Source organism: Prunus avium, chromosome 1 (genome assembly GCF_965620075.1).
Source record: "Prunus avium chromosome 1, drPruAviu1.hap1.1, whole genome shotgun sequence".
NCBI classification, from domain to species: domain Eukaryota; kingdom Viridiplantae; phylum Streptophyta; class Magnoliopsida; order Rosales; family Rosaceae; genus Prunus; species Prunus avium.
The window spans coordinates 262,046-286,517 of NC_142284.1; the positions used below are offsets into that span (position 1 = coordinate 262,046).

General features: G+C 34.6%; 1 protein-coding gene and 1 pseudogene across 2 annotated transcripts; both read left to right on the forward strand.

Moving 5' to 3' along the window:
- Positions 1–1,312: 1,312 nt before the first annotated feature.
- Positions 1,313–7,945, forward strand: LOC110759146 (lupeol synthase-like; annotated as a pseudogene). Its single transcript, XR_015833162.1, has 17 exons — positions 1,313–1,349; positions 2,476–2,670; positions 2,876–2,965; positions 3,090–3,302; positions 3,412–3,496; positions 3,603–3,769; positions 4,088–4,277; positions 4,365–4,478; positions 5,198–5,317; positions 5,415–5,537; positions 5,695–5,793; positions 5,897–5,953; positions 6,042–6,088; positions 6,190–6,333; positions 6,555–6,732; positions 7,448–7,531; positions 7,634–7,945. The product of XR_015833162.1 is annotated as a lupeol synthase-like (transcript).
- Positions 7,946–14,574: 6,629 nt separating this feature from the next.
- LOC110759130 (Protein kinase superfamily protein) lies at positions 14,575–23,802 on the forward strand. The gene is made up of 13 exons (XM_021961167.2): positions 14,575–15,011; positions 15,331–15,480; positions 16,055–16,225; positions 16,665–16,808; positions 18,590–18,695; positions 18,822–18,970; positions 19,110–19,235; positions 19,643–19,786; positions 20,182–20,269; positions 21,156–21,529; positions 22,387–22,698; positions 23,024–23,254; positions 23,382–23,802. Exons 1-13 carry the CDS (start codon positions 14,706–14,708, stop codon positions 23,514–23,516), a joined length of 2,436 nt encoding a protein of 811 aa, XP_021816859.1. The 5' UTR covers positions 14,575–14,705; the 3' UTR covers positions 23,517–23,802.
- Positions 23,803–24,472: the final 670 nt, after the last annotated feature.

Consider the following 24,472-nt stretch of genomic DNA (forward strand, 5'->3'; position numbering starts at 1 on the left):
TGGTAAATGTTTTCACTTTTGATTAACCCAGTTACTGGATCTTGTACATTCTGCTGACCAATAGCCACCTGGGCGTTCAGGATTTGGGCTCTTGCTGAGTCGCTTAGGTGGAAATCCCACCATCCTTTTAATTGACCTACAAAGCCTGCGATGATAGCTTCAGCCACCCTCTTATCTCCATTTCCTTTTATCTTAGAGGCTGTAGCGTACATCATCATATGTTTTATTGCATTAATGATCTGATATTCCATTAGACCATCAATATTCCATTCTACTATGGAGCTTCCATCATACTGAGCGGAATTCCACATTCCATCTTCCTCAAACTGTAAATCTACTGGAGTGGGTCTGGGGTAGTAATTTCTTGTTTTAGCAGTTTGAGTGAATTTCTTTTCATTTGTTAACCTATTAATTTCAGGTCGTTCTTCCTTAAACATCGTTTCAAGGTCTTCTATTTCTCCTTCAGTGAGAACCGACACTTGAGGACCTTTTCCTTTGTCTGAATATTTTACTTCTGATAATTTCTTCGCCAGGATGTCAACAAAATTTTCATCTTCTGACAATGTTCTTCCCATCTTAAAGTTTTTATTATCTAAAGGGGGAGGTGGTTTGAAGAACGCCCATAACCCAAATGCTTACGAGAAGTCAAGAAAGCAAAATTCTATTTCTTCATGGCCTTGTTTGGATTGGATTATGTTTTTCTTTGGTTGGAACTTGGAATGTGATATTTATCGGTTGTTTAACGACAAAAAAAATTGGTTGTTTCGGAAAGGTATTAAATATCGGTCCTTCACTCTTTTAAGATGATGAAGCTATTTACAGTAGAGTTTTAAATTTTGGTTGATCAATCTAAAAATCCACACGTAAGTTCACATCATAAAAGCAGCTTTGAAAATTTGAAATTCTCAACCTAACTAACTAGCAACAACAAGTGAGGTTTGCATTAACTTGAGTGTTGGCGATTGTAATACGTTATTGTCATTTTCAGTCCAATATATAGAGTACGTTCCAAAATGATAATAATACGTTAGTGTCATTTTGGCCAACCACTTTAGATTACCGATGTGTCAAAAGTGCCACATCTTCCTTGAAAATGCTCTAAAAATTCTAACTCCGCGGTGGCACAAGTTGAGCTCATAAAAGCAGTTTTGAAAATTTGAAATTATGAACCTAACAAGGAAATGACAATTGAGGTTGAAACTAACCAGTAACGATTGATCATCACTAGTCACCACCTGCCTACCCTAACCCTACATATCATATATATATATATATATATTTCAGACTTGGAGTGTTCCTCAGAATTGAGAACTAACACTAAAAATTCCATTCCTCTCCGGATCATTCAGGTATTTGATTATATGCACAGCTGATTCTCTTTCCCTATAGCTCCTGCTCTGCTGTTTCGCATTTTCTATTTAAATAACATGCATAATCACTAACAGAATGAATCTATATTATTATGAATGAAAATGAGTTTAATTATTCTTATTTTCTAGCTTAGCTAGCCTGCAGTAGCGTTTGCTCTGCATGCAGACGGCAGTCAATAAGCATATGCATGGCCTTCTTCCAATTGGCTTGTCTTGAAATTGTACTAGCTAGTGCTTGTCCTTCATTGATTCATTTCGAAAATAGCGGTTCCATTTTTATGTGCTAAATATTACTATTCATGTATCTACTTAGGAATAGATTCTGATCATCATTTCATTTGGTGCATATAATTAAGGACTAGATAATAATATGTGGAAGCTGAAGATAGCCAAGGGAGGACCCTGGCTGTCCACCGTAAATAATCACATTGGTCGACAACATTGGGAGTTTGATCCTGATGCCGGAACACCAGAAGAGCGAGCACAAGTCGAAAGACTTCGTGACCAGTTTAAGAAAAATCGGTTTCGAGTCAAACAAAGTGCTGATCTTTTGATGAGAATGCATGTATGTTTTATTGAAGAATATAAGTCCCACATCGAAAACTTGACTAAATAAAATACAAAATATAATGAATGGATCTAATACTAATAATATCGAGGCTTTTTGTGATAAAACCCCACACCTACTGGGTTTTGTAGGTGGTTAAGTTGGGGACAATATCGGTGTTGTTAGTAGTGGGCTGCTGGTCCGTCTCTCTGAATTTAACATGGTATCAGAGCGGGTCGATTGACTGGGCCTAAATTGGGCCTCTACTCTTACCCAATACGTGGTGCTCACGTGTGGGGCTTGAATGATTAACTCCAATGTGGACTTGGTTTCATGTGTGGCACACTATGAAGTGGTCCCACGTGAGAGGGCATGTTGAAGAATATAAGTCCCACATCGGAAACTTGACTAAATAAAATACAAAATATAATAATGAATGGTTCTACTACTAATAATACCGGGGCCCGTCTCTCTGAATTTAACATATTTTTCATTTGTAATTTATGTAATCTTTTTAATGTTTTCTTTGATGTGAAATTAAATTGCTCTCTCTCACAGCTTACCAAGGAAAATCCATGTGGAGGACGAATTCCAGCTCCAAGGGCTGTGAAGGTGAAGGAAACAGAGGAGATAAAAGAGGAAGCAGTCACAAGTACACTGAGAAGGGCTCTCAACTTCTTTTCTTCCATTCAAGCCCATGATGGTCATTGGCCTGCTGAATCTGCTGGTCCCTTGTTTTTCATTCAACCTTTGGTACTACTAATATACTATTTCTTACTTCGAATCCCTCACTCGTACATTAGAATAATTTAGAATATCGCCCTTGTCAAAAAAATTAAAAATCAATTGATGTGTGCATGCCTGCACGTATACATTTATTTTCCCATCTATATGTTTATGGTTAATGATTTATCAAAATAAAATCAAGGCCATCAAAATTTATATGATATATATGCAGTTAATAGCATTGCATATTACTGGAGCCCTCAATGCGGTTCTAGGACCAGAACACCAGAAGGAAATAATTCGCTACATATACAATCATCAGGTACCTAATTCAGCTACCCAATTTGCTAGATCTCTGCCAAGATCCAAAATAATATTAATTGTTTTTAAAAATATTATTATAGAGATTTAGTTGATTAAAAAACTAAGATGATTGAGGTGGGCAGAATGAAGATGGAGGATGGGGACTACACATAGAAGGGCAGAGCACAATGTTTGGGTCAGCACTAAGCTACATTGCCCTGAGGCTGCTTGGAGAGGATCCTGATGATGATGATGGTGAAGAAGACAAGGCTGTGGCACTGGCAAGAGCCAGAAGATGGATTCTTGACCATGGTGGTGCACTGGGGATCCCATCTTGGGGAAAGTTTTGGCTTAGCGTACGTATATAGCTGTCGTCGTCACTTATAATTTTTCATGTCAAATTAAAATTCAAGAGTTAATTACCTCTCTCTCTCTCTCTCTCTCTCTCTCTCTCGGTTCAACTAGGTGCTAGGAGTATATGAGTGGTCAGGGTGCAATCCTCTGCCTCCTGAGTTCTGGCTTCTACCAAATATCTTTCCCATTCATCCAGGTTCAAATTCCAAGCAAGCACATATTTTCTTTTAAGCATACTTCTTGTTAAATCAGATGCACACACAAACACAAATATGTACTTCATTACAATATCTGAACAACAGGAAAAATGCTGTGCTATTGTCGCCTGGTCTATATGCCTATGTCATACTTATATGGGAAGAGATTTGTTGGTCCAATCACTGGAATGGTACGGTCGCTCAGACAAGAGCTCTACACTGAGCCTTACTATGAAATTAACTGGCCTAAAGCTAAAAACACAGTTGCAAAGGTTAGTTGTTTAAAATGTTTTATTAGATGGCAATACCATGAGTTAATTAGTTAGGACACTGCTTCCCTTGGAGGGATTCCTCTACTTCCTACAAATCACCGTTTGACACCTATAAAAATAAATTATCAAAAACACATAAGGAAAAATCTTTGCACGCATGTTAAACTGTGATTGATAGGAAAGTAGGAGTCCCTACTTTTAGGGAAGAAGACAAGTATTTTACAAGATTACATTGGAACCTATGAAGTGTTCCGTAAAAAAAAAAATTTATACCTTGGTAACACACTTAAAGCTGAGCCAAAATGCTTGCTATTTCAGGAAGATCTCTACTATCCACACACCTCTAGTGCAAGATATGCTATGGGGATTTCTTCACCATGTCGCCGAACCTATTCTGGCTCGTTGGCCCTTTTCTCTTCTGAGAGAGAAGGCTCTAAAAGTTGCAATTGACCATGTACATTATGAGGATCAGAATAGCAGATATCTTTGCATTGGATGTGTAGAAAAGGTAATTAACATGTGTTGAAGCAAGAAATATTTAAACCGAACTTTCACAGCTTTTTTCACCAATTTGAAATGCTAGCTGCATTTGCAGGTGTTATGTTTGCTTGCTTGTTGGGTTGAGGATCCAAATTCAGAAGCATATGAGCTTCATCTGGCCAGAATTCCAGATTACTTTTGGGTTGCTGAAGATGGCTTGAAATTTCAGGTGACTCATCTGTCAGGTCTTCCATATACAAGTCCTTGCACGAAAACAAGAACCCATTGCCGCTAAAAGATAGGTCCAATCCATATTGCTCCTTGAAAGTCACGTTGACCTACTTTGCTCTTTTTCACCGACATTTTGCCTCTCATTTGCCTGACCCTCAAGTCCGTCAAAGTTGCTGATGTGACACAAATAGAATCCGTTAACGAGTCCATTCGTTATCAACACAACCTGATAACGATCAACCCAAAAACTAAAATTTTCATGCGTGTGTTCAAATCGTGTTATAAAGTCGTGGGGGAGGGACAACTGAGATGTAAAAAGCTGGTCAAAGGAATAAAGTGAGTCAAAATGACTTAGAAGAGGGACAATATGGAATTTCACCCTTGTTTCAAGAGGCAAAGGCATAATTAAGACAAACTATATAAGCACACCGTGAGATCGAGTGTGCTGAACGATGCCACCTTATGCATATAAAATAGTTCCATTCATGATTGTATATATCTCTATAAACATTTATATTTAAAATTTACATTTATTCAACTTGTGTAGTATAGTTTGGTTCTGTAGAAGATGTGTGATTGTTTATAAAGATCGGATTGTCGATACGTCAAAATTAATTGTGTCAACAAAACATATATACGAATATGTTATCTTTTACATTTTCGTCAATATCATTGTGCTTAGTGTTCTAAATGATGCCACATTATTTTTTACGGCAGAGTTTTGGCTCTCAAACGTGGGATGCTGTGTTTGCAATCCAAGCAATACTCTCCTGTAACCTAAACGACGAGTATGGGCCAACACTTCGGAAAGCACATGACTTCTTGAAGGCTTCACAGGTTATATTTCACTGATCATTTGTATACATGATACATCTCCCTCGATAGTTTTGTCTACCACAACATATACTTGAGAGAATTATTTTATTTTTTGAAGGTTCGAGCAAACCCTTCTGGTAACTTCGTTGCAATGTATCGACACATTTCTAAAGGTGCATGGACATTCTCAACGCAGGACCATGGTTGGCAAGTCTCCGATTGCACCGGAGAAGGACTAAAGGTTGTATTGCAACTCTGCTACTTATATATATATATATATATATATATATATATATATATATATATATATATATATATATATCCCTCATATTCTTATTAATATTTTTAAAGGAAGGAGTTAAGGGTGGTGGCATTAATCTTTTGTCTAACGTACCTAGGCTGCACTCTTGTTGTCACAAATGTCAACGGAACTAGTTGGAGAAAAAATGCAAACAGAATGTTTCTATGATGCTGTGAATGTCATTCTTTCTTTGCAAGTAAGAACTAAACTAAACAACCGGTATATATATATATATATAGTTTCTTATAACTAAGTTTTAGTAACATAACATGCTTTTGTTCTTTAATTTTCAATACCAGAGCAGCAGTGGTGGTTTCCCTGCTTGGGAGCCTCAAAGAGCATTTCGTTGGTTGGAGGTACGTAATAATGCTCTAAGCTTGGAAGTTTATATATAAATCTCATATAATTAGGCAAAGCATCGTATGAACTTTTATTCTCTTGCAGAAGTTCAATCCCACAGAGTTCTTTGAGGATACTCTTATTGAACGAGAGTATGATTTCTTTGAAAACTTTTTCGATAAAGAAATTCAATGGTTTCTCGAGCTTCATTTTCTAATTTCTAACACTTATACATGTGTGTAATCTTAATTAGGTACGTAGAGTGCACATCATCAGCAGTTCAAGGTCTAGCACTCTTTAGGAAATTGTATCCGGAGCACCGAAGGATGGAAATAGAAAGTTGCATATCAAGTGGAATTCGTTACATTGAAGACACACAAAATCCTGATGGATCATGGTAATTAATTTGTTTTAGACATCCGTTTGGAAAAAAACAAAAGATTGATATCCAGATGCACATTTCTTTCTAAACTAAATGCATGTGTCCAATTTGCTTGTTCATGTATAAGTCTAATAATTGGAAGCAAATTAATGTATAGTTGCTTTTTTCTGGCAACATGATTAGAGTAAGGGCAGAGAATTATGAGTCCATATATTACAAGAGATAAAATTGAACAGGTATGGATGTTGGGGTATTTGCTACACATATGGAACATGGTTTGCTGTTGAGGGGCTAGCAGCCTGATGAAAGAAGTACCAGAACAGTCCCGCATTGCGGAAAGCTTGTGAATTTTTACTATCAAAGCAGCTACCTAATGGTGGATGGGGAGAGAGTTACCTTTCAAGTCAAAATAAGGTACGTAAAGGGAAAGAAATTGATGTAATTAAACTGTGCATCAGATAATGAGAGTGAAATTTTAAGACCCATAACATCAAACTGTTTTAATGGCGGTCAATTTGAAGAAGGATACCCTAAACACATAATATAACAAAATCCCCCAAATATATTCCCAAAAACATACATATAGAAAAGTAAAACCAGATATCATAAAAATAACGTACGTCTCAATATCGTATTATATACCTAAACCCGATAAGGCTCGATCCAAATCCTTAATTTATCGTATCCTACATGATTTTGGTCAATGCTGCAAATGTATTTATGGAAATCTGGAAGGCAACCGCGCTAATTTGGTACACACTTCGTGGGCATTGTTATCCCTTATCAACGCAGGGCAGGTCAGTATTGGTATTATCACGTACGTACGCAAATAGATCATGAGCTCTACCCACAAACGACATTTGAAGTGGGAAATTATATATTAACTACAAATATCCTACTGTGAGCAAAGGAAAATATTGAAAACTTCCTCCCAGCCCCAGCCCAGGATGAAGCTGCTTTCTTGACAAAAAGAAAATTCTAATCCATGCCACATGCAAATTGCAATGTCAAGGCACTAAAATAAAGAAGTTGAATTTGGAGTGTAACTCAATATTAAATTATTTAAATACACGCCCCTCTTAATAAAAAATATATATATATATTTAAATACGTGTTTATGAAAATTCAGGTTGACATAGATTCAACACCCATCCATCGTGGAATAAGGCTATTGATCAATTCACAAATGCCCGATGGTGACTTCCCTCAACAGGTAAATAAAGGGATCCTACTTTGTGAATAATATTACACTTATTTTATATTTTTTTCATAATGATTTAACTTTTAAACTTAATTCATTTGTGTACCATTACAGGAAATTACTGGAGTATTTATGAGGAATTGTACGCTAAACTACTCATCATATCGAAATATCTTCCCAAAATGGGCTCTTGGACAATATCGTCTACGCGTTCTACTGCAAAAATCTTGAAATATGCAGGACTTTTTGTAAATGCATGAGTTGGTGGATGACCACCATACCTCTTAGCATTCACCTTTTCTAATTCTATGTAACCTATACACTAAATACCATAGTTATGGGCTTGTAATTTATGAGTCGTTAATGTCTTCATATCATCGTAAGCTTATAAATAAGAGGTCTTACCAGGATGAGACATACAAGTTGATTAACACAAATTCTATTGTCTTTCTCTACTTTTGAATTCTCTTTACAATTTCCCCTTAGTTATATATATAATACGTTATCAACACGAGCCTCTAACCACTTGAGGTTTTATTTTTCTATCTTAGAAATAGAATAGTTTCCTCTTATATATCACAAGTATAGAACTCTTGTTACATAGGCTTTGACAAATGGAAAGAAGTGCATCAACAAAAGGAAGCTGAACAACAAGATTCCAAACAGATAAGTTATTTTATTTTTATTTTTATTTACATATCTAGTGTATATGAAATTTGATATTTTACAAAGAAATTAGCATTTTTATTATAGATATCTATTTTGTCTATCTACTTACAAGATTTCAACTGTATTTTGTTATTTGTCAAAAATTCAAGATTTTCATTAAGAGTAAAGATCAATATCAACATGATATTTCATGTCACCAATCTTTATGAGGTAAAGTGAGATACTCAAGAATTTCAATTCTTATATAACTAATGGAGGACAAGAAGTTCCTCAGTTCTTATTCAATCATGTAAGGGCCAGAAAATCTTTAGATTTCAATCCTTATAATATATTTAGGGGGGTGTATTCAATTAGGATTCTAGAACGTTTAAAAAAGTTTTTAAAAATCCGGGTGTATTCAATTTGGATTTATATAAACTTTTAAAAAGTCTATAACAGTTTGGGTGTATTCAATCTAGACTTGTTTGAACTTTTAAAATGTCTATCTAAATGTGGGTGTATTCAAAAGGAGATAGATTTGGAAGGATTTAATTAAGTGTTGGAGTTTGGAGAATTTGTAGGGTTTAGGTATAAATAATAATGGCCAGCATAAGTCCAACCTCCACCCCAAAGATCTCAGACGATGTGTTTTTTTTTTTCTCTCTGCAGAAGATGAACCACCCTATTTAGGAGCTGGTTGATTCTTTTTAATTTCTTTCTTTATCTACTTGTTATTGGGTGTTGATGATAGGTTTCCTATTGTTATTTGGAAGAGCACGACTGTTGCATCATAGCTTTTCCTATTGTCGGTCATTGCTCTTGGTCTTTTGAGTCTTTGTCTTGAGTTGGGCATGAACCCAAAAGAAATTCAGAATTATAAGATCGGATTTCATATAATTTTTTTTTTCTTCAGGTGGTTGAATATCAATTTATATAATGGAGGAAGAACAAATTGAAAGGCAAGAAATTGAGAGGGAAGAAGAACTTTATGAAATCATTAGGTATTTATTAATGGCGATCCAGATGATAGGGCCCTTGCTTTTTGGACAAAGGGTTGTTTTATTTTTTTTGTATTGAATTTTCGGATGAAGAGTTTGCTGTTCTTATTATTTGCGTATGAAAGTTTCCAACTCGTGGAAATTTCAAAGGGAACTTCATTGTTGTGCACGCAAGTAGAGGAAGAATTTGGGAAAAAAAAATGATAAAAAAATAAAGGGATGGTCGACTAGTGGCTATGCAAATAGATTTGAATCTATAACAAAAGTTCATACAAAGGTATGGAAGTCTATAATAAAAGTCTATACAAGTTTATTAAAAATCCGGGTAAAACCTATAAGAGTTATTCCAAGAAATCTGTCACTTAAAAAAAATCTTTCAAAATCGTACACAATCCTAATTGAATACACCCCCCTAAATATTTGTGGACTTGAAGTTCCCCAATTCTTAAAAGGAAAATGAAGACATGAAGCTCTTTGACTTATTTTTCATTGGAACAAGAAGTTTCAACAATTTATTTTATTGTAATATTTTAATTTTTGTTGTATTTTATTTTACTTAGTTCTTTTCTTTAGTTTCATTTTTATTTTATGCAAGGACCCAAAGTCCCTAAATTATATAATTAAATAAAGACCCGAAGTCTCTTAGTTCTCAATCCATTTAATATATATACAAGGACTTGAAGTTCTGCACTTCTCAGAAAGCAAATCAAGACTTGGGGAGTTCTTTGATTTTTCTTTAACTGGAACCAGAAGTTCCAACAATTTATTTTATTTTTATTGTTATATTCAGTTATTTGTTTTCATTTCAATAATTTATATTTAAGGACCTGAAGTTCTTAATATGACCCGAAGTTCAATGTCTAATCCAAACTATAAGTTTCAACCACATGTGCATTAAAATAAATAAATTCTAGAACCTGAAGTTCTAATTGTGTCAACCTCCAAATTGATATGTCAACAGGTGCATATGTATTATGATTTTGGGCTAAAAAATATACATCATGTTAAGAACCTGAAGTTTCGACATTATTTGGATTTCATGTTTTCTAATTTTTATTTATTATTATCGTTTTATTTTATTACCTCGAACAATATCATATTACTACAAATTTGGACTTATAGTTCAAAACCAGGTATTCTTTTTAATTTGATATAGGCACCCGAACCTGAAGTTTCATATATATGTTAATATATATCCAAAGTTAATAATTGTCTATTGAGATTAATATAAATATGAACCCATAGTTCATATCATGTCAAGAAGTTCTAGCATAACATATATAAAATGTTAATTGAACTTGAAGTTTAAAATCAAACATTGTTTTTTCTTTTATCTTTATCATGTTTTCCACAATGGAATCAAAAGATTGGAACTTTTAAATTCATTGGTTCTTAGTTTTTATTATTCTTATATTTGATTAGAACATGTAGTTCTATATCACACAATCTAATTGAACCTGAAGTTCTTCAATTATCATATCTATGGTATTGCTATCAAATTGAGCTTGAAAAACCTTTGATTCATCATTTAGTTTTGAACATATTTTTCTTAAAATCAATACTTTTATGTGATCTTTTTGAACCTAATGTTCAAGATCAAATTCAATCTATAGCCAGAAGTTTTATTTATATGACTCACTAGAATCCGAAGTTCTATACTTTAAAACTTGAAGTTCTATGCTTTAAAACTTGAAGTTCGAAACTTGTTAAATTTTATTTTATAATAGAAATTTATGAATATCTTCATATTAGACCATGTAATTCTATAAATTAAATTTATCTTAGAATCGTTTGATATATTCAATTTATCTTATAACCTTCTATTTCATGTTCATATTTTATCATATTTTATTTTATGTAATTCTATAAATTAAATTTATCTTAGAATCGTTTGATATATTCAATTTATCTTATAACCTTCTATTTCATGTTCATATTTTATCATATTTTATTTTATTTTTAGAACTCGATGTAATTATTATTGTAAGTTTAAAATAAAAAAAAAATTAGTACTACTTTATTGTCTTTCTAAATTATTTATTTATATCTTATTTGGACCAAAAGTTCCATGTTAAGCAATTAGTTGAAATTAGAAGTTTCATTATACATATTTGAAATACAAAATTTAATTTGAGATTATAAAAATCTGAACTATTTGCAATGACATACTTAATTCAAAACCTCAAGTTTTGATTATACATTTTAATCAAAACCTGAAGTTTTGGATATTTAATTTGTATTCTGAACTAGAAGTTATCTCCAAACCAGAAGTTATGGATTTTGAACTTTAAGTCCACAAAGAATGTTTTAAGTATATTATATGAACCAGAAGTTCAATGAATTTTTTTTTTTTGGGGTTCTATTTTTCATGGATATCCTAAAAGTGGATATTCTTATATATACAAATAAGAAAGAAAATAGAGATCCAAGTAGGATTGTAATGCGGAAGAGCATAAAGGAATAAATTTATCCTTTCATGTTTTCAGGTGCTCCAGCAGTAGCAATCTAGAAAATATGATGTGTTTCAATTGTTGGTAAATAAAAAAGTCTTTATTATGCTTCCACGAATTTCATATGATTGGATCTATTATTTCCTGAAGAAATATAAGCATACATAATTTCCTAAAGCGAATGTAAGCTCTATATCATTTTTGAAGATCATGATATTTACGTTACACTATATATTGAGCGAACCTGAAGATTTTGCTTCATGTTATCATCTTTATATTATTTATATTTAGTCCCTGAAGGACAACACTTACCACTCCAATCAAATAACATTATTTTGATGTGACCAAAAAAGATTGTTCTTGAAGTGAATTGCTATGAAATGCATTCATTATTGTTTCATCAAAATTTTGTGCCACCTAATGTAAAAGTAAGGTATGAAAGAAATCGCAACTAGAAGATTGCAAGTCAAATGCTATAGAAGCATTTAAAATCACAGCTGAAGTGATAAATCACATCAAAATGTTGATGTCCTAATTAGGCAATCTAAAGTGGTGGCAAATGATTTGTCTAGTTGTGTGCCTAAGTAGTCAACAATTGGCTCTGCTGAAGTTGAGACTATATTAAAAGGTCCATGCATCCCAAATAATATAATACTATATGAAATATCCACATTTCCTATATATTTAATCTTGCAAGAGATAGTCTTATAAGAAGACATAAGTCCATTAGAAAACAATGAAAGCTCTTGAAGAGGCACAGGTACCCAGTGACTATGAAAATGTCTATATCTTATGCATGCATAAAGAGAAATGCGGGTTTATAAATTGATGATTATCAATGATACTGTTTATATATAGTACGTACTAAAGTTATAAAGGGCTATGATGATATTGATCTGCGTTTTATTATGATTGTCGACAATGTAAAGAAAGATTTGCCAAACTGGAAGAGGCAATCCAGTAAAATTGAATATTTTTGAAAGACGTGGAAGAAATGGACCTAGAGTTAGTACACCAAAAGATATGAAATTGTATATGTTACAAATAGGCGCTTGTGATGAAGTGAAATAAAATCACTTGATATGACAAAATGTAAAGTTAATGATATCGCCAGAAGCGATATTTTGAAGAATACATAGGAATAAATTCTCAGAGATGTAAAATGTCATACATTATATAAATTATTGAAAGAAAATTTCTAAGGAGTTAAGGAGCCCGAAGCTCAATGTATGTATTCAAATATCATGAAATGAAAGTGATCTAATTGCCTCAATGAGTACCTTGATTGAATTATGAGTTCGAGTTCAAGTTCAATATCTTTTCAACATATTCAAAATTTTAAAGAAATTATCATAATATTTAGGTCTCTTAAAGAGCCTATGACATACTAGCATAGTATACAAAAATTTATATGAATAGCTTATTACATCATGCAATTTTATACTATTGTCCTCGTAACGATAACGTATCAGTTTGCTTATATTATTATTGTGATGATATTATAGAATATGATGTTATTTTAAGAATTGTTAATGTGAAAGGATTTTTGAAAATAGTATAGATATTTTTGATATTACTATAACCTCAACAAGGATTCAAATGAATGACACACATACATCCTCCAATGATGATGTTGAAGAAATTTTTTTTATAAAGCATTACCAAAGCTCGCTCTCCAGGAGGAAAATGAGATATCAATATCATTTGTGTTGCATCTTCAAATAATTCAAGGTTGTCGTCATCAGGAGGAGTAATTCAACAAGGGGAGCATTTAACAATTTTCTACATATAGGAAATATGCGCGTTGTACTCTTTTCCCTTCGACTAGGTTTTTGTCCCATCGGGTTTTTCATAACAAGGTTTTAATAAGGCAACATAAGTACGTCCAACATCATATCAATAATCCAGAAGAATGGTGCACTCTTTTTTCCTTCGCTTAGGTTTTGTTCCATTGGGTTTTCCGAGCAATGTTTTTAATGAGTCAACTATGTCGTTGTATGGTGGACATCCAAGTGGGAGTGTTGTAAATGCATGAGTTGGTGGATGACCATCATACCTCTTAACATTCACCCTTTCTAATTCTATGTAACATATACATTAAATACCATAGTTATGAGCTTGTAATTTATGAGTAACCAATGTCTTCATATCATTGTAAGCCTATAAATAAGAGGTCTTACCAAGATGAGACATACAAGTTGATTGACACAAATTCTATTGTCTTTCTCTACTTTCAAATTCTCTCTACAATGTTCCCTTAGTTATATAATAGGACCATATATAAGGCATAATATTAATAAAGTGGGCATTTATATTATTGGGGCATTATATTTGTAGATTTTCTATTTCATTTTCTGCTTTAGTCATTGCTTTGCAAGTTTGTTGACCTATGTGGCAATTTGAAAAGGTTTCTTAGCTACTTAAATAACTTATGTCCCAACAGACTTCAATTCAATTAATAAAATGTTATGAAAAAAAAAGAAAGGAAAAATATAAAAACCCAATCCCAAAGATAGAGAATGTTATAGCATGATGTAAGCCCTTAATTATAAATATTTGTATTATTTAGTATATTTTAAATATGGGATCGTTGGTATATTTTAATTATAAAAATATCTGGTGGAAGATATACCGAAAGAGGTGTTGCTTTATCAATTTTTAGATAAAATTACTAAAATGTGTATACAATATCATCAACTTAATGATTTTATTGAAAAAAATTAGGTAGGATGAGACATGAAATATATATGAGGGAAATTGAGTGGGTTGAAAGTTTAAAGGGGAAAATGAAACGATTAACAAAGCATAAGTAATAATTTCAAGTGACAAGAAAAAGTCCACGACAAAAGAAACTCAAAGTTGATCACACTGACTATTACAGCTTCCCTTGCTTGGCATCGTGCCACGTCTTCCTCCAACGGCCAGTAGAAATTAGTCCCTCCCTCCCAACCATAACCATGTGTTGATTTCTGCTCAGCTCCACGGTCACTCACTCTCTCTCTCTCTCTCTCTCTCTCTCTCTCTCTCTCAACTCCCAGTTTCTCTCTCTAAAGAAAAGAGGTAAAGGCAGGGGTCTTACGGCTCCGCCAGATGGACGCAGCGCCACAGCTCGTCTGCAGCGGAATCGGCGAACCCCTTCGTCGCATCTCCATTTCCAAACATTCCTTCTCCAACGCTAGAATTCGGTTTCCCAAACGAATTAACCGCGTTTTGGCGGTTGCCACTGAGCCCAAACCCGCTCCCTCCGGGCCGCCAAGCACCACCAATGCCTCCTCGCGGACTCCGCCAGTCAATGGAGTTGTTTCTAACGGATCAAAACCGAAATCTCCTCTGCCTAACACCGTCAATGGCTCCTCGAGGTCTCCGACATCAAAACCTATCAATGGAGTTTCCACGGTGAACTGGATATTTAATAAAATCTTTGTCTTTGGTCTTTTGTCACTCTAATTTCTTTCCTTGCTTGAATTGGTCTTTTGTTGCATTCAAATAGCTGTTTGTGAAAGTCAATCATTGGTGTTACTGTTACTGCTTGGAAGTCATTTTAGATTGGTGATGGTTATGTTTGAATCTAGAAGCTACAACCTTTGTCTACTACCTGAGCTAAGGTTTAGAGGCTTAACTGACGAATTGGGAGGTTGCTGATTTCATTTTTGATAGATTGCTTGATGCCATTTTGTTCTTTTACTCATAGATGATTGGTTTTGGAAAATGGCAGAGAATTGGAGATGTTTCGAAGGAAATAAAAAGAGTGAGGGCCCAGATGGAAGAAAACGAAGACTTGGCAATACTCATGAGAGGTCTCCGGGGACAAAATTTAAAGGATTCACAGTTCGCTGAAGATGATGTTGAGCTTCGCCTTGTTGAGGTATATTATAAATAGTAAGCCGTGGTGTCCTTCTTTTTACTAAAAAATATCATATTCTAGAAATGGTGCTGAAAAAGTTGTAAGAAGAATGCAACAATTGGATATGAGACATTACTTTCTAGTTAATTGGTTAAATAGTAATAAAAAAATTGTTAATTTCTATTTGATAACTAATAATCTGAGAAGTTCTGCAGCCAAGTCTTACTTTCTCTCTTGGGTGGATGAGTTTGGAACTTACATGAGTGTCAAGCACTGGTAAAATGGAATATAAAAACCGGTTCTTAATGTGTTTTAACATTTTAAAGTCTTCAAAGGAGTTAGTAAACTTTTATTGTAGATGCCATTACGTAAATAAATGAGATAATAAGATGCAATTCATTTGGAGTAGCATCCTTCCAGTAAAAATTAAGCGACAACAGCTTACTATGAATGGATGTGTATCACTTTTGTGTTCCTTAATGCTCTCTCCAACTGAAGCCATAAAAAACCAAAGCTTTCTATTTTCGAACTTGGTATAGCTGATGTACTGGTACATGTTGGTTTTTTATGCCATGTAATTTTTTTGCATCCATAGGTAGACGAAAGCAGTGAATTTTTGCCCTTGGTGTATGATCCTGATAGCATCTCTGCTTATTGGGGAAAACGGCCACGTGCTGTTTTGACACGTATAACCCAATTACTCTCTGTGGCTGGGGGTTTTCTCTCGCGTCTCGTGTGGGATATTATAAACAAGAAGGTCAAGGAGGTGAGTCTTTTTAGCCCTACTTTTGAGATATTGGTACTTGCCTATGATCATTTGAGAGAGTTAAAACAATTGAAGAACATACACTGATTGGGAAGTTATTAGTCTGTAAAAGTGGTACATTTTCTTTCTTAATTTCTAATTTGTTGGACTTTCTTGCTCACTTTCCTGCTCAAATGGTTTTCCATTATCCTTCAAAATAGATGAAACATTGTATAAGAGGCATAATGCCTCTATGTTCTTCCTATCAACAAAATGTTTCCACAAATGAAATGTGTTGTTTCCTCGCCTTTTTGGTTCCTTGTGTAAAATTGTAGTTGGTCTTGTTCCTTTGGAACATGCATATTGAGGTTGAAATTTGGACTGTTGTGGTGCATGTTCGATCTTCAAATGCACTCATCATTTTTTTTTTCCTAATGATTTATCACTTTCTCTTAATCAGAATGAGGTTGCTAGAGCCATTGAATTAAGAGAAATTGTAACCTCTTTGGGTCCTGCATATATCAAACTTGGGCAAGCATTGAGCATTCGACCAGATATACTATCACCAGCTGCAATGACTGAGCTACAAAAGCTTTGTGATAAGGTAAAGTCATTGGTTCTTATACCTTTTGAATAATAGGAGTTGTCATTATTACATTTACAAAGTTTCTGTGCAATACCTGTATAAGCCCTTTTGAAAATGGGGAGGGAGGGAAGGAGTGGAAGGGGGAGAAAGAGAGAGAAGGGCGAGGTGGCTAGGTGTGGTGGATATGATACAACCACAACATCATTTGATCCACAAAACATATTCATTTATATCATGAATACCCTTGTGACAAGTACAATGTTAACTTAGTAGAGTCAGCCTTTGTATGCTTATGTGGCATGTGATACATTCGGTGTAATGTTTAAGGGAATATCATGTGAGATCTGTGTCAGTGAGGATATTTATTAGATGAAATATAATATTTAGGGCATACAAACGATAGAATAGACGCTAAAACTCTAAAACAAGAGGGTGATAACTTGGTTTTTTAGTTGTTAGAAATAAAACATACATTGAAACTTTTCCAATTATAATAGGCCCTGCTTTATTCTCCTGTGCTATGAGGTCAGAGCAGGAGATTAAGACTCCTTGCATTTGAAGCTTTCTGGATCATAGAATCATTGTGATTTTCTTTGAAACGAAACTTCTTGACCTAAATTTGAAAGAAACATTCATCTAATAGTAATACTTAAGTATGCTTTCATAGCATGTGAAAATATGGTGTGTATTGTTGAAAGCAGCAAAGATTTGATTTGAGGTTGAAAAACCTAGGAATTAGTCTCATTCATATGAAGCTGTTAAATTCAGTCCTTATGATTTCGCCATGCCCCTTCTACATCCTTTAGGGTCCATTTGGATGGAAGGATTCCGAATTTAAGAATTTAAATGACAGTATAAGGTTAAATTGTAAGATTAGACGACTACAATCCATGTATGCCAATATTTGAATAAGAATGAAATGAAGAAAACAAATGGATTTCAAATGACTCCTTGCATATAGTCATTTCAAACCCATTCCAAATGTATTATAGCTAGTCATTTCAAATACATTTAATCTAAATTTTTCTAGTTTTTTTTTAATAGCAAATTTAGCTTTATTGTCAAATTCAAATCCTTTCTTTCAAATACCTCAATCCAAATGGAGCCTTATCTAACTTTTTTGTATGTGAAGGCAGCACCTGTCATAAATATCACGGAATTTAGGGTTGGATAATTTTTCTTAGATTTATCATTTGTTAAGAAGTAAACATAGTATAGTTATGATTTGATTCAATCTCTTAATGCTTTTCCATTGCACGATGTATTTCCATGAATTTGGCATATTGCAAGACTCTGTTTGAAGGTGACAACACTGCATGCTCTGGCTCTTCTTCTTCTTCTTCTTCTTCTTGTATGAATAAAAAATCTTTTTTACGTGACCTACGTATAACCTCTGCTGCCTTCAAATGTAGTTGAAAATTTCTGTGTTTACAAGGATATCATCAATATATCATTCTATGATCTAAGGCAGGTTAAAAGAGCCACACCACTTATGCACTACAGACACTCTGATTAGGTTCATCTTACTGAATTCTGAAAAAACTTTCTAAAACTTTTGTTATTTATTACTTTAACAGCACTCCCAAACTTTAATATATCAGCTTGATGCGGCAGAAACTCTTTGATATGGCTGTGTGAACTTTTTTATGTTTGAAAACAGCTCCTAGATATTTGTGCGTGAGGATTTTAAGTAATTATGCACATTATACATAAAGGTAGACTAGGATGGCAATTTCATTATATATACAGTTCATGTTATCTTTGTCATAGCTGATATGTCCATTTGATGATATGTGAAGGTTCCTTCATTTCCAGATGATATAGCTATGGCTCTGATTGAGGAGGAGCTTGGTCAGCCATGGCCTAACATCTACTCTGAGCTTACTTCTTCTCCAATTGCTGCTGGTAAGAATCATGATAAATATTTAAATGTACAAGAGGCTTTTTCTCTGGGATTTTTATCAACAACGTGTAGCTTCTGAAGTTCCGTGCTCTTATAGAATTTATCTTCTTGTGGAAAATCTGTGGCAGCATCTCTCGGGCAAGTATATAAGGGACGGCTGAGAGAAAATGGAGATATTGTGGCTGTTAAAGTGCAGAGGCCTTTTGTTCTTGAAACAGTAACTGTTGATTTGTTTGTCATACGAAACTTGGGTTTGGTTCTCCGGAAGTTTCCTCAGGTACATCTCTAGACACGTGGAGGAGTTGCTTCTTTTTTAGACTTCCTAACTTGCTGTCTAAGGGATGAATATCATGGATAAGTGATTTCTTCCCCTTCCCTCTCTCCCTTTTCCTCTAACCCTTCCCTTATCTTTCCAGATCTCTATAGATGTAGTTGGATTAGTTGATGAATGGGCAGCTCGATTTTTTGAAGAGCTGGATTATGTTAATGAGGGTGAAAATGGAACACTCTTCGCTGAAATGATGAGGAAAGACCTTCCACAGGTGAGTCCGACAAGTTCTAACATCACTTTTGGTATATCTGTAGAAGTTCTTGTTTGATTCAAACCCCAACCCCACCTCCTCCCTCCCAACACACGCACTCACACAATTAACACACAATCTTTATTCTAATCTTAAAATCAAACTTAACACTTAATTTTTAATACTATCTGGTCTAGATAAGTAGTATGACTTTCTCCCTTGAAGGGTGGAATTGTAGTCTCTGTATATTTGTGCACTTGATCTTGACTAAAACTGGTAATAGCTGGCTGTAGAACCCTTTAAATTGTGACAAATGTTTGAGATACTTTTCCGGATGTGATTAGACATTAACTGTGATCTTAGCAAGTTTCCAAACAGAAATTAACATGAGAGCATATGTAATACTGATTATGATTCATGCTTTCCAGGTAGTTGTACCTAAAACCTACCAGAAATATACTTCAAGAAAGGTTCTTACTACAGGATGGGTAGATGGAGAGAAGTTATCACAGAGTACTGAAAGTGATGTTGGAGAACTAGTTAATGTTGGAGTCATATGCTACCTGAAGCAGGTAAAGTACTATTAGTAGACTTGGTGCTGTTGTAATTCCTGAAGGCATATTAAATTTTAGAGATAGATGTTGCTTTTCTGGTGATCTCTTTTTCTTCATCATTAAACGTGATCGTGAAATAGTTCAGAAAAGTTCCAACTTCATTTTATCTTGCTGCTTCGAACAGTGATTATTTTGTCAAGTCATTTGTTTAGAAACAGTACTGATAGACTAGAACATAACAAATGATATTACAGGCTATGTGGCCTTGTGTTCCCTTTTCCACTTTTGTGATTAGTTTTTGCTTATGTAAATGCAAAGTCTACTCTTTCTTGTTTGGGCCAATTGAATTTCAAGGATACTTAGTGCCTTTAATGACTCCAAACCACGGTTTTTAACTTGTCATCTTTCTGCAGTTGCTTGATACTGGATTCTTTCATGCTGATCCTCATCCTGGGAATATGATTCGTACTCCAGATGGGAAGCTTGCCATACTTGATTTTGGTAATATTCTACTCATTACAGTACTTGCTGAAAGGTCATGTTTCCACTTGTTTAGAAACATCATATAGTGAAAATTGGTTTCATATGCTTCTGTGCACTATGTTTAACTTTTAAAAGTGCAAAAAAACAAAAAAACAACAAAAAAGATTAAAGAATATACTTATGTCACCTATCACTAAATAGAAAAAACATTAAATACAATAAAAGATAATACACCACGTTTTTTCCATTCAGTGGAGTTTCCTCACCTCCAGGTTATCATGATTTCATCTAACTTAAATAATAGTCAGATACACTCTTAAGTCAAAGTACACCAAACACTACTACTGTTAACCTTAATGTGGGTATCCTATTAAGATGAATTTTGAAACTTGGACCTATTCATTTAAAGACAATGACATAAGAAAAGTTAAAGCATGTTGAGTGAAATTCTCAAGTCAGGTTCATTAAGTCTTCAAATTGACGTCATGAACTAGCAGGAAAATAGACATGGGACAATCATAACTAAATCTGAAAAGATAGATTCAGAAATATCCTCCGTGCCTGTATTTCTCCCGAAAATGTAGCTTCCAGACCTAACATGAGCATATGTTTCTTTAGCAAAGCCTTGCAATTTGTGACAGTGATCGCTATTAGGTATGCTTTTTCTTCAGTTCATCATGAGTGGTTGGTTACGTATCTTGATATTAGACATAGCACTCCAAATGTACTGGCAGTCTCATGCATTTTTGTGCCTTTTGAGCATAACTCTAAGGTTAACCCGTTTTGCCTCCTTGACATTGTCCTAGCTTGAGGACTGCAAAAAAATGTTAAATTGAGTGTTTATAATTTCTTCTTGTTGTCAAGCACAAATCACCTTTTCTAAATTTCACTTTTTTTGTAATAGGTCTTGTTACTAAATTAAGTGATGATCAGAAGTATGGAATGATTGAGGCAATTGCTCACCTTATTCATCGTGATTATGGAGCCATAGTCAAAGACTTTGTTAAACTTGAATTTATTTCAGAGGGGGTTAATCTAGAACCTATTTTGCCTGTTCTGGCCAAGGTTTTTGATCAGGCTCTTGAAGGTGGAGGAGCAAAAAATATCAACTTCCAGGAGTTGGCATCAGATTTGGCTCAAATCACATTTGACTATCCATTTAGGATACCCCCTTATTTTGCTCTTATAATTAGGGCAATTGGGGTCCTGGAAGGCATAGCTTTAGTAGGAAATCCCGATTTTGCCATTGTGGACGAGGCCTATCCGTATATTGCCCAGGTATCCATATTCTTTCATGTATCTGATGCTTTTTATACATTTAACTTTAGTATCACATGGATATTAAATCTGCTAATGCTGGTGCATATTTTCTTGGTTCGTAATTCATTTAATTATCCCTTCCATATTCGAATACAAGCCTATGCAATAAGTGAATGTTAGCTGGACCATGTGATCAAAATTGCTGACATGGTCAACCTAAGAAGGTTAGTGGAATATTGTCTACGAAATTTGGTGATTGACTTGTAACTGGAAAAGTAAATGAATACGTACATAAGCAAAAATTATGGGATACCTGAACTTACTAGTTGGTGTGCCCTTCTTTTATCCTCAAGGTTTCAGTATTTTCAAAAATTTATGAGATGATTTTAATGATTAAAAAATTTCTCATGCTACCAACCACATTGTCCTGTGGATTGAAAAAAAGAAAAAGAAAGACACTACAATGTCTTCTGCTACTTTGTGATATTTGCTGATGGCATTTTCACACACATGGAATCAGAATGAGAATGAATTCAAAACAGTCATTCCCATTTAAGTGTCTAGGCACGTAGGTTCTTTAAGGGTGTTTTTAGTATTATCAAGAGATGTTAGGGTAATTTGGGTGAAGTTGGTTCCTGATGGTTCCTGGAATGGGAATGATTCCCATAACAGGTTAGTAGGTATGTCAAGGATGTGTTTCTTTAACAGTAATGAACAAGTTATTCTTTAGTCAAATTTGTAGAAAGAAATCCTAAATGGTTACATGCTTTAGCTGCAACATATGTTTCTTATCTCTTTTGTGTTTTGCTCATGAAATGCTCCGTCTTTGTCTGAATAGAAATTCCCTGTGTTCTTACTTTTAATTTCACTGTCAGAGGCTCCTGACTGATGAATCCCCAAGGCTAAGGAGTGCTTTACGTTACACAATATATGGGAAATCTGGAGTTTTTGATGCGGAGAGATTTATTGATGTCATGCAAGCCTTTGAAACTTTCATAACAGCTGCTAAAAGTGGAGGTGGAGAGGAATTGAGTGGTGATATGGCTGAACTTGGCATTCTGCAAGGTCAAACAGAGAATGCCTTGCCCGGGTTTCTTTCAAATGGGCCACCAGTACAAACAAGGGCGGCTTTAGCATTTTTACTGTCTGACAAAGGGAACTTTTTCAGAGAATTTCTTCTGGATGAGGTACTTCTAGAAGTTATAGAATTAATGAAATATCATTTAATTAGCTTCCTATCCTTCAAGTGCAAAGGCTGTTGTCCCTAGTTGGAAATTGATTGCAGAGTTGTTTCTCTTTTCTTTTGCCTCGATTTGTTTGTCTTCCTGCCCTAAAAGATATGGGGTTTTCCTATTCTGTCTAACTGCCCTTATTTTCCTTTTGAAGTTGACAGCTTTCTTAGTGTACATATCTAGTGAGCCTTGTGCATGGTTTGGAATCAGAATTCAGTTGGCATAGAATGTTTTAAAGCATGCTAAATGTTTTAACTAGTGTCTTTTACATGCGAAGCAGATTGTTAAGGGCATTGATGCAGTTACAAGGGAACAATTGGTTCGTGTTATGGCAATTCTTGGTTTTGGTAATGCTACCCCAGTTTTCAGCATGGTTCCTACTTTTGGGCTATTCAAGCCAGCAGGACTTCTACCAACAATCACAGAGGAGGATAGAGTTATATTGAACAATGTCCAAACAATACTCGAGTTCTTGACTGCAGGAAGTTCCCTATCGCGAACATCAAATCAGGTACTTACAGGCTTTATGCTGAGACTTTGATTTTAAAATTCTTGAAAGCTTGTGGCGTATGATGTTCCTTCAAGATACTAATTTTTGTTATCTGCTGTGTTTATGCGGTTGTGGGGGACATCTACAGGGTTTAAATGTGTCTCGGGTTATCCAAGAGCTTCTTCCAGTTTTGCCCAGCATCTCTTCCAAAGTGCTCCCTGAAGTGCTCAGTCGATTATCTTCACGGGTATTAGCACGTGTGATTCGAGATACAATTTGGTAACAAACTTTTTGTACCTACCTTCTTGAACCCCTCAATCGTGCATATATTGAGAAGTATCATACACTAGTCAAATGTCTAATCTAACCTTGTCTTAGCCTCTTAGGTGCATTTCTTATGCTCAACAGTTGCCAAGCATCCCCATTGTTGTATATAATATTTTTTTAAAGAAACGAACGCAAACTGAAAGTCTGGTTCCTTTCCAGAAGCCAAAGGCTATGTTTTTTATTTGATAGTTGGAAAGAAAAAGGTAAAAGTTGAATGAAATCAATTCAAGATTTTTTTTCAAGCAAGTTTTTTAATTGGGGAGTTCAATTGTCATTAGATCTGAAATATTAGCTACCTGATATGGGCTCCTACTTCATAGACACTGCTGGCTATTCACTCTGTTTGAACTTGGAAGGCAGCTAGATGCCAGCATGTGTGGTTTATGATTGCATAAAACACTAGCTACATGCCCTTCAAGATATTGATCACATCAATCTCCGAGATGGGCTACGGTAAAAGCGTACAAGTGAATTGGAAAGGGTGTGGAAAGTTTCAATCCCTGTGTCAGAGGGAATTTTTTCAGCGTGTCATTGTGTTATTGGTAGGAGATGGCAAAATAGTACTATCCCCGATCCCCGTCACACGAACAAAATAAATTTCTTATTTCAGTGATGGGGAGTTAGTAGACTAGGCCTTTTCAATGGAAGGCAAAATTGTGATGTTAAACGAAATGTCTTCTTCCGGTAAACAATGCACTGTTTATATTGGTGATAAAGGTCCTTTATGCCATAATGTACACATATCAGGATCAAATTGAAAGATGCCATGTTATAAGCTTCCAAATTCCTTCAGTAGAGATTTCTTGCATTAGAATATATACCAATACACTGATAAAAAGGAGGGGGAAAAAGCCGTTTCAATTATGATATTGTCCTTTTAAGAGATCATCTAAATGACTTTACCTTCTCAGA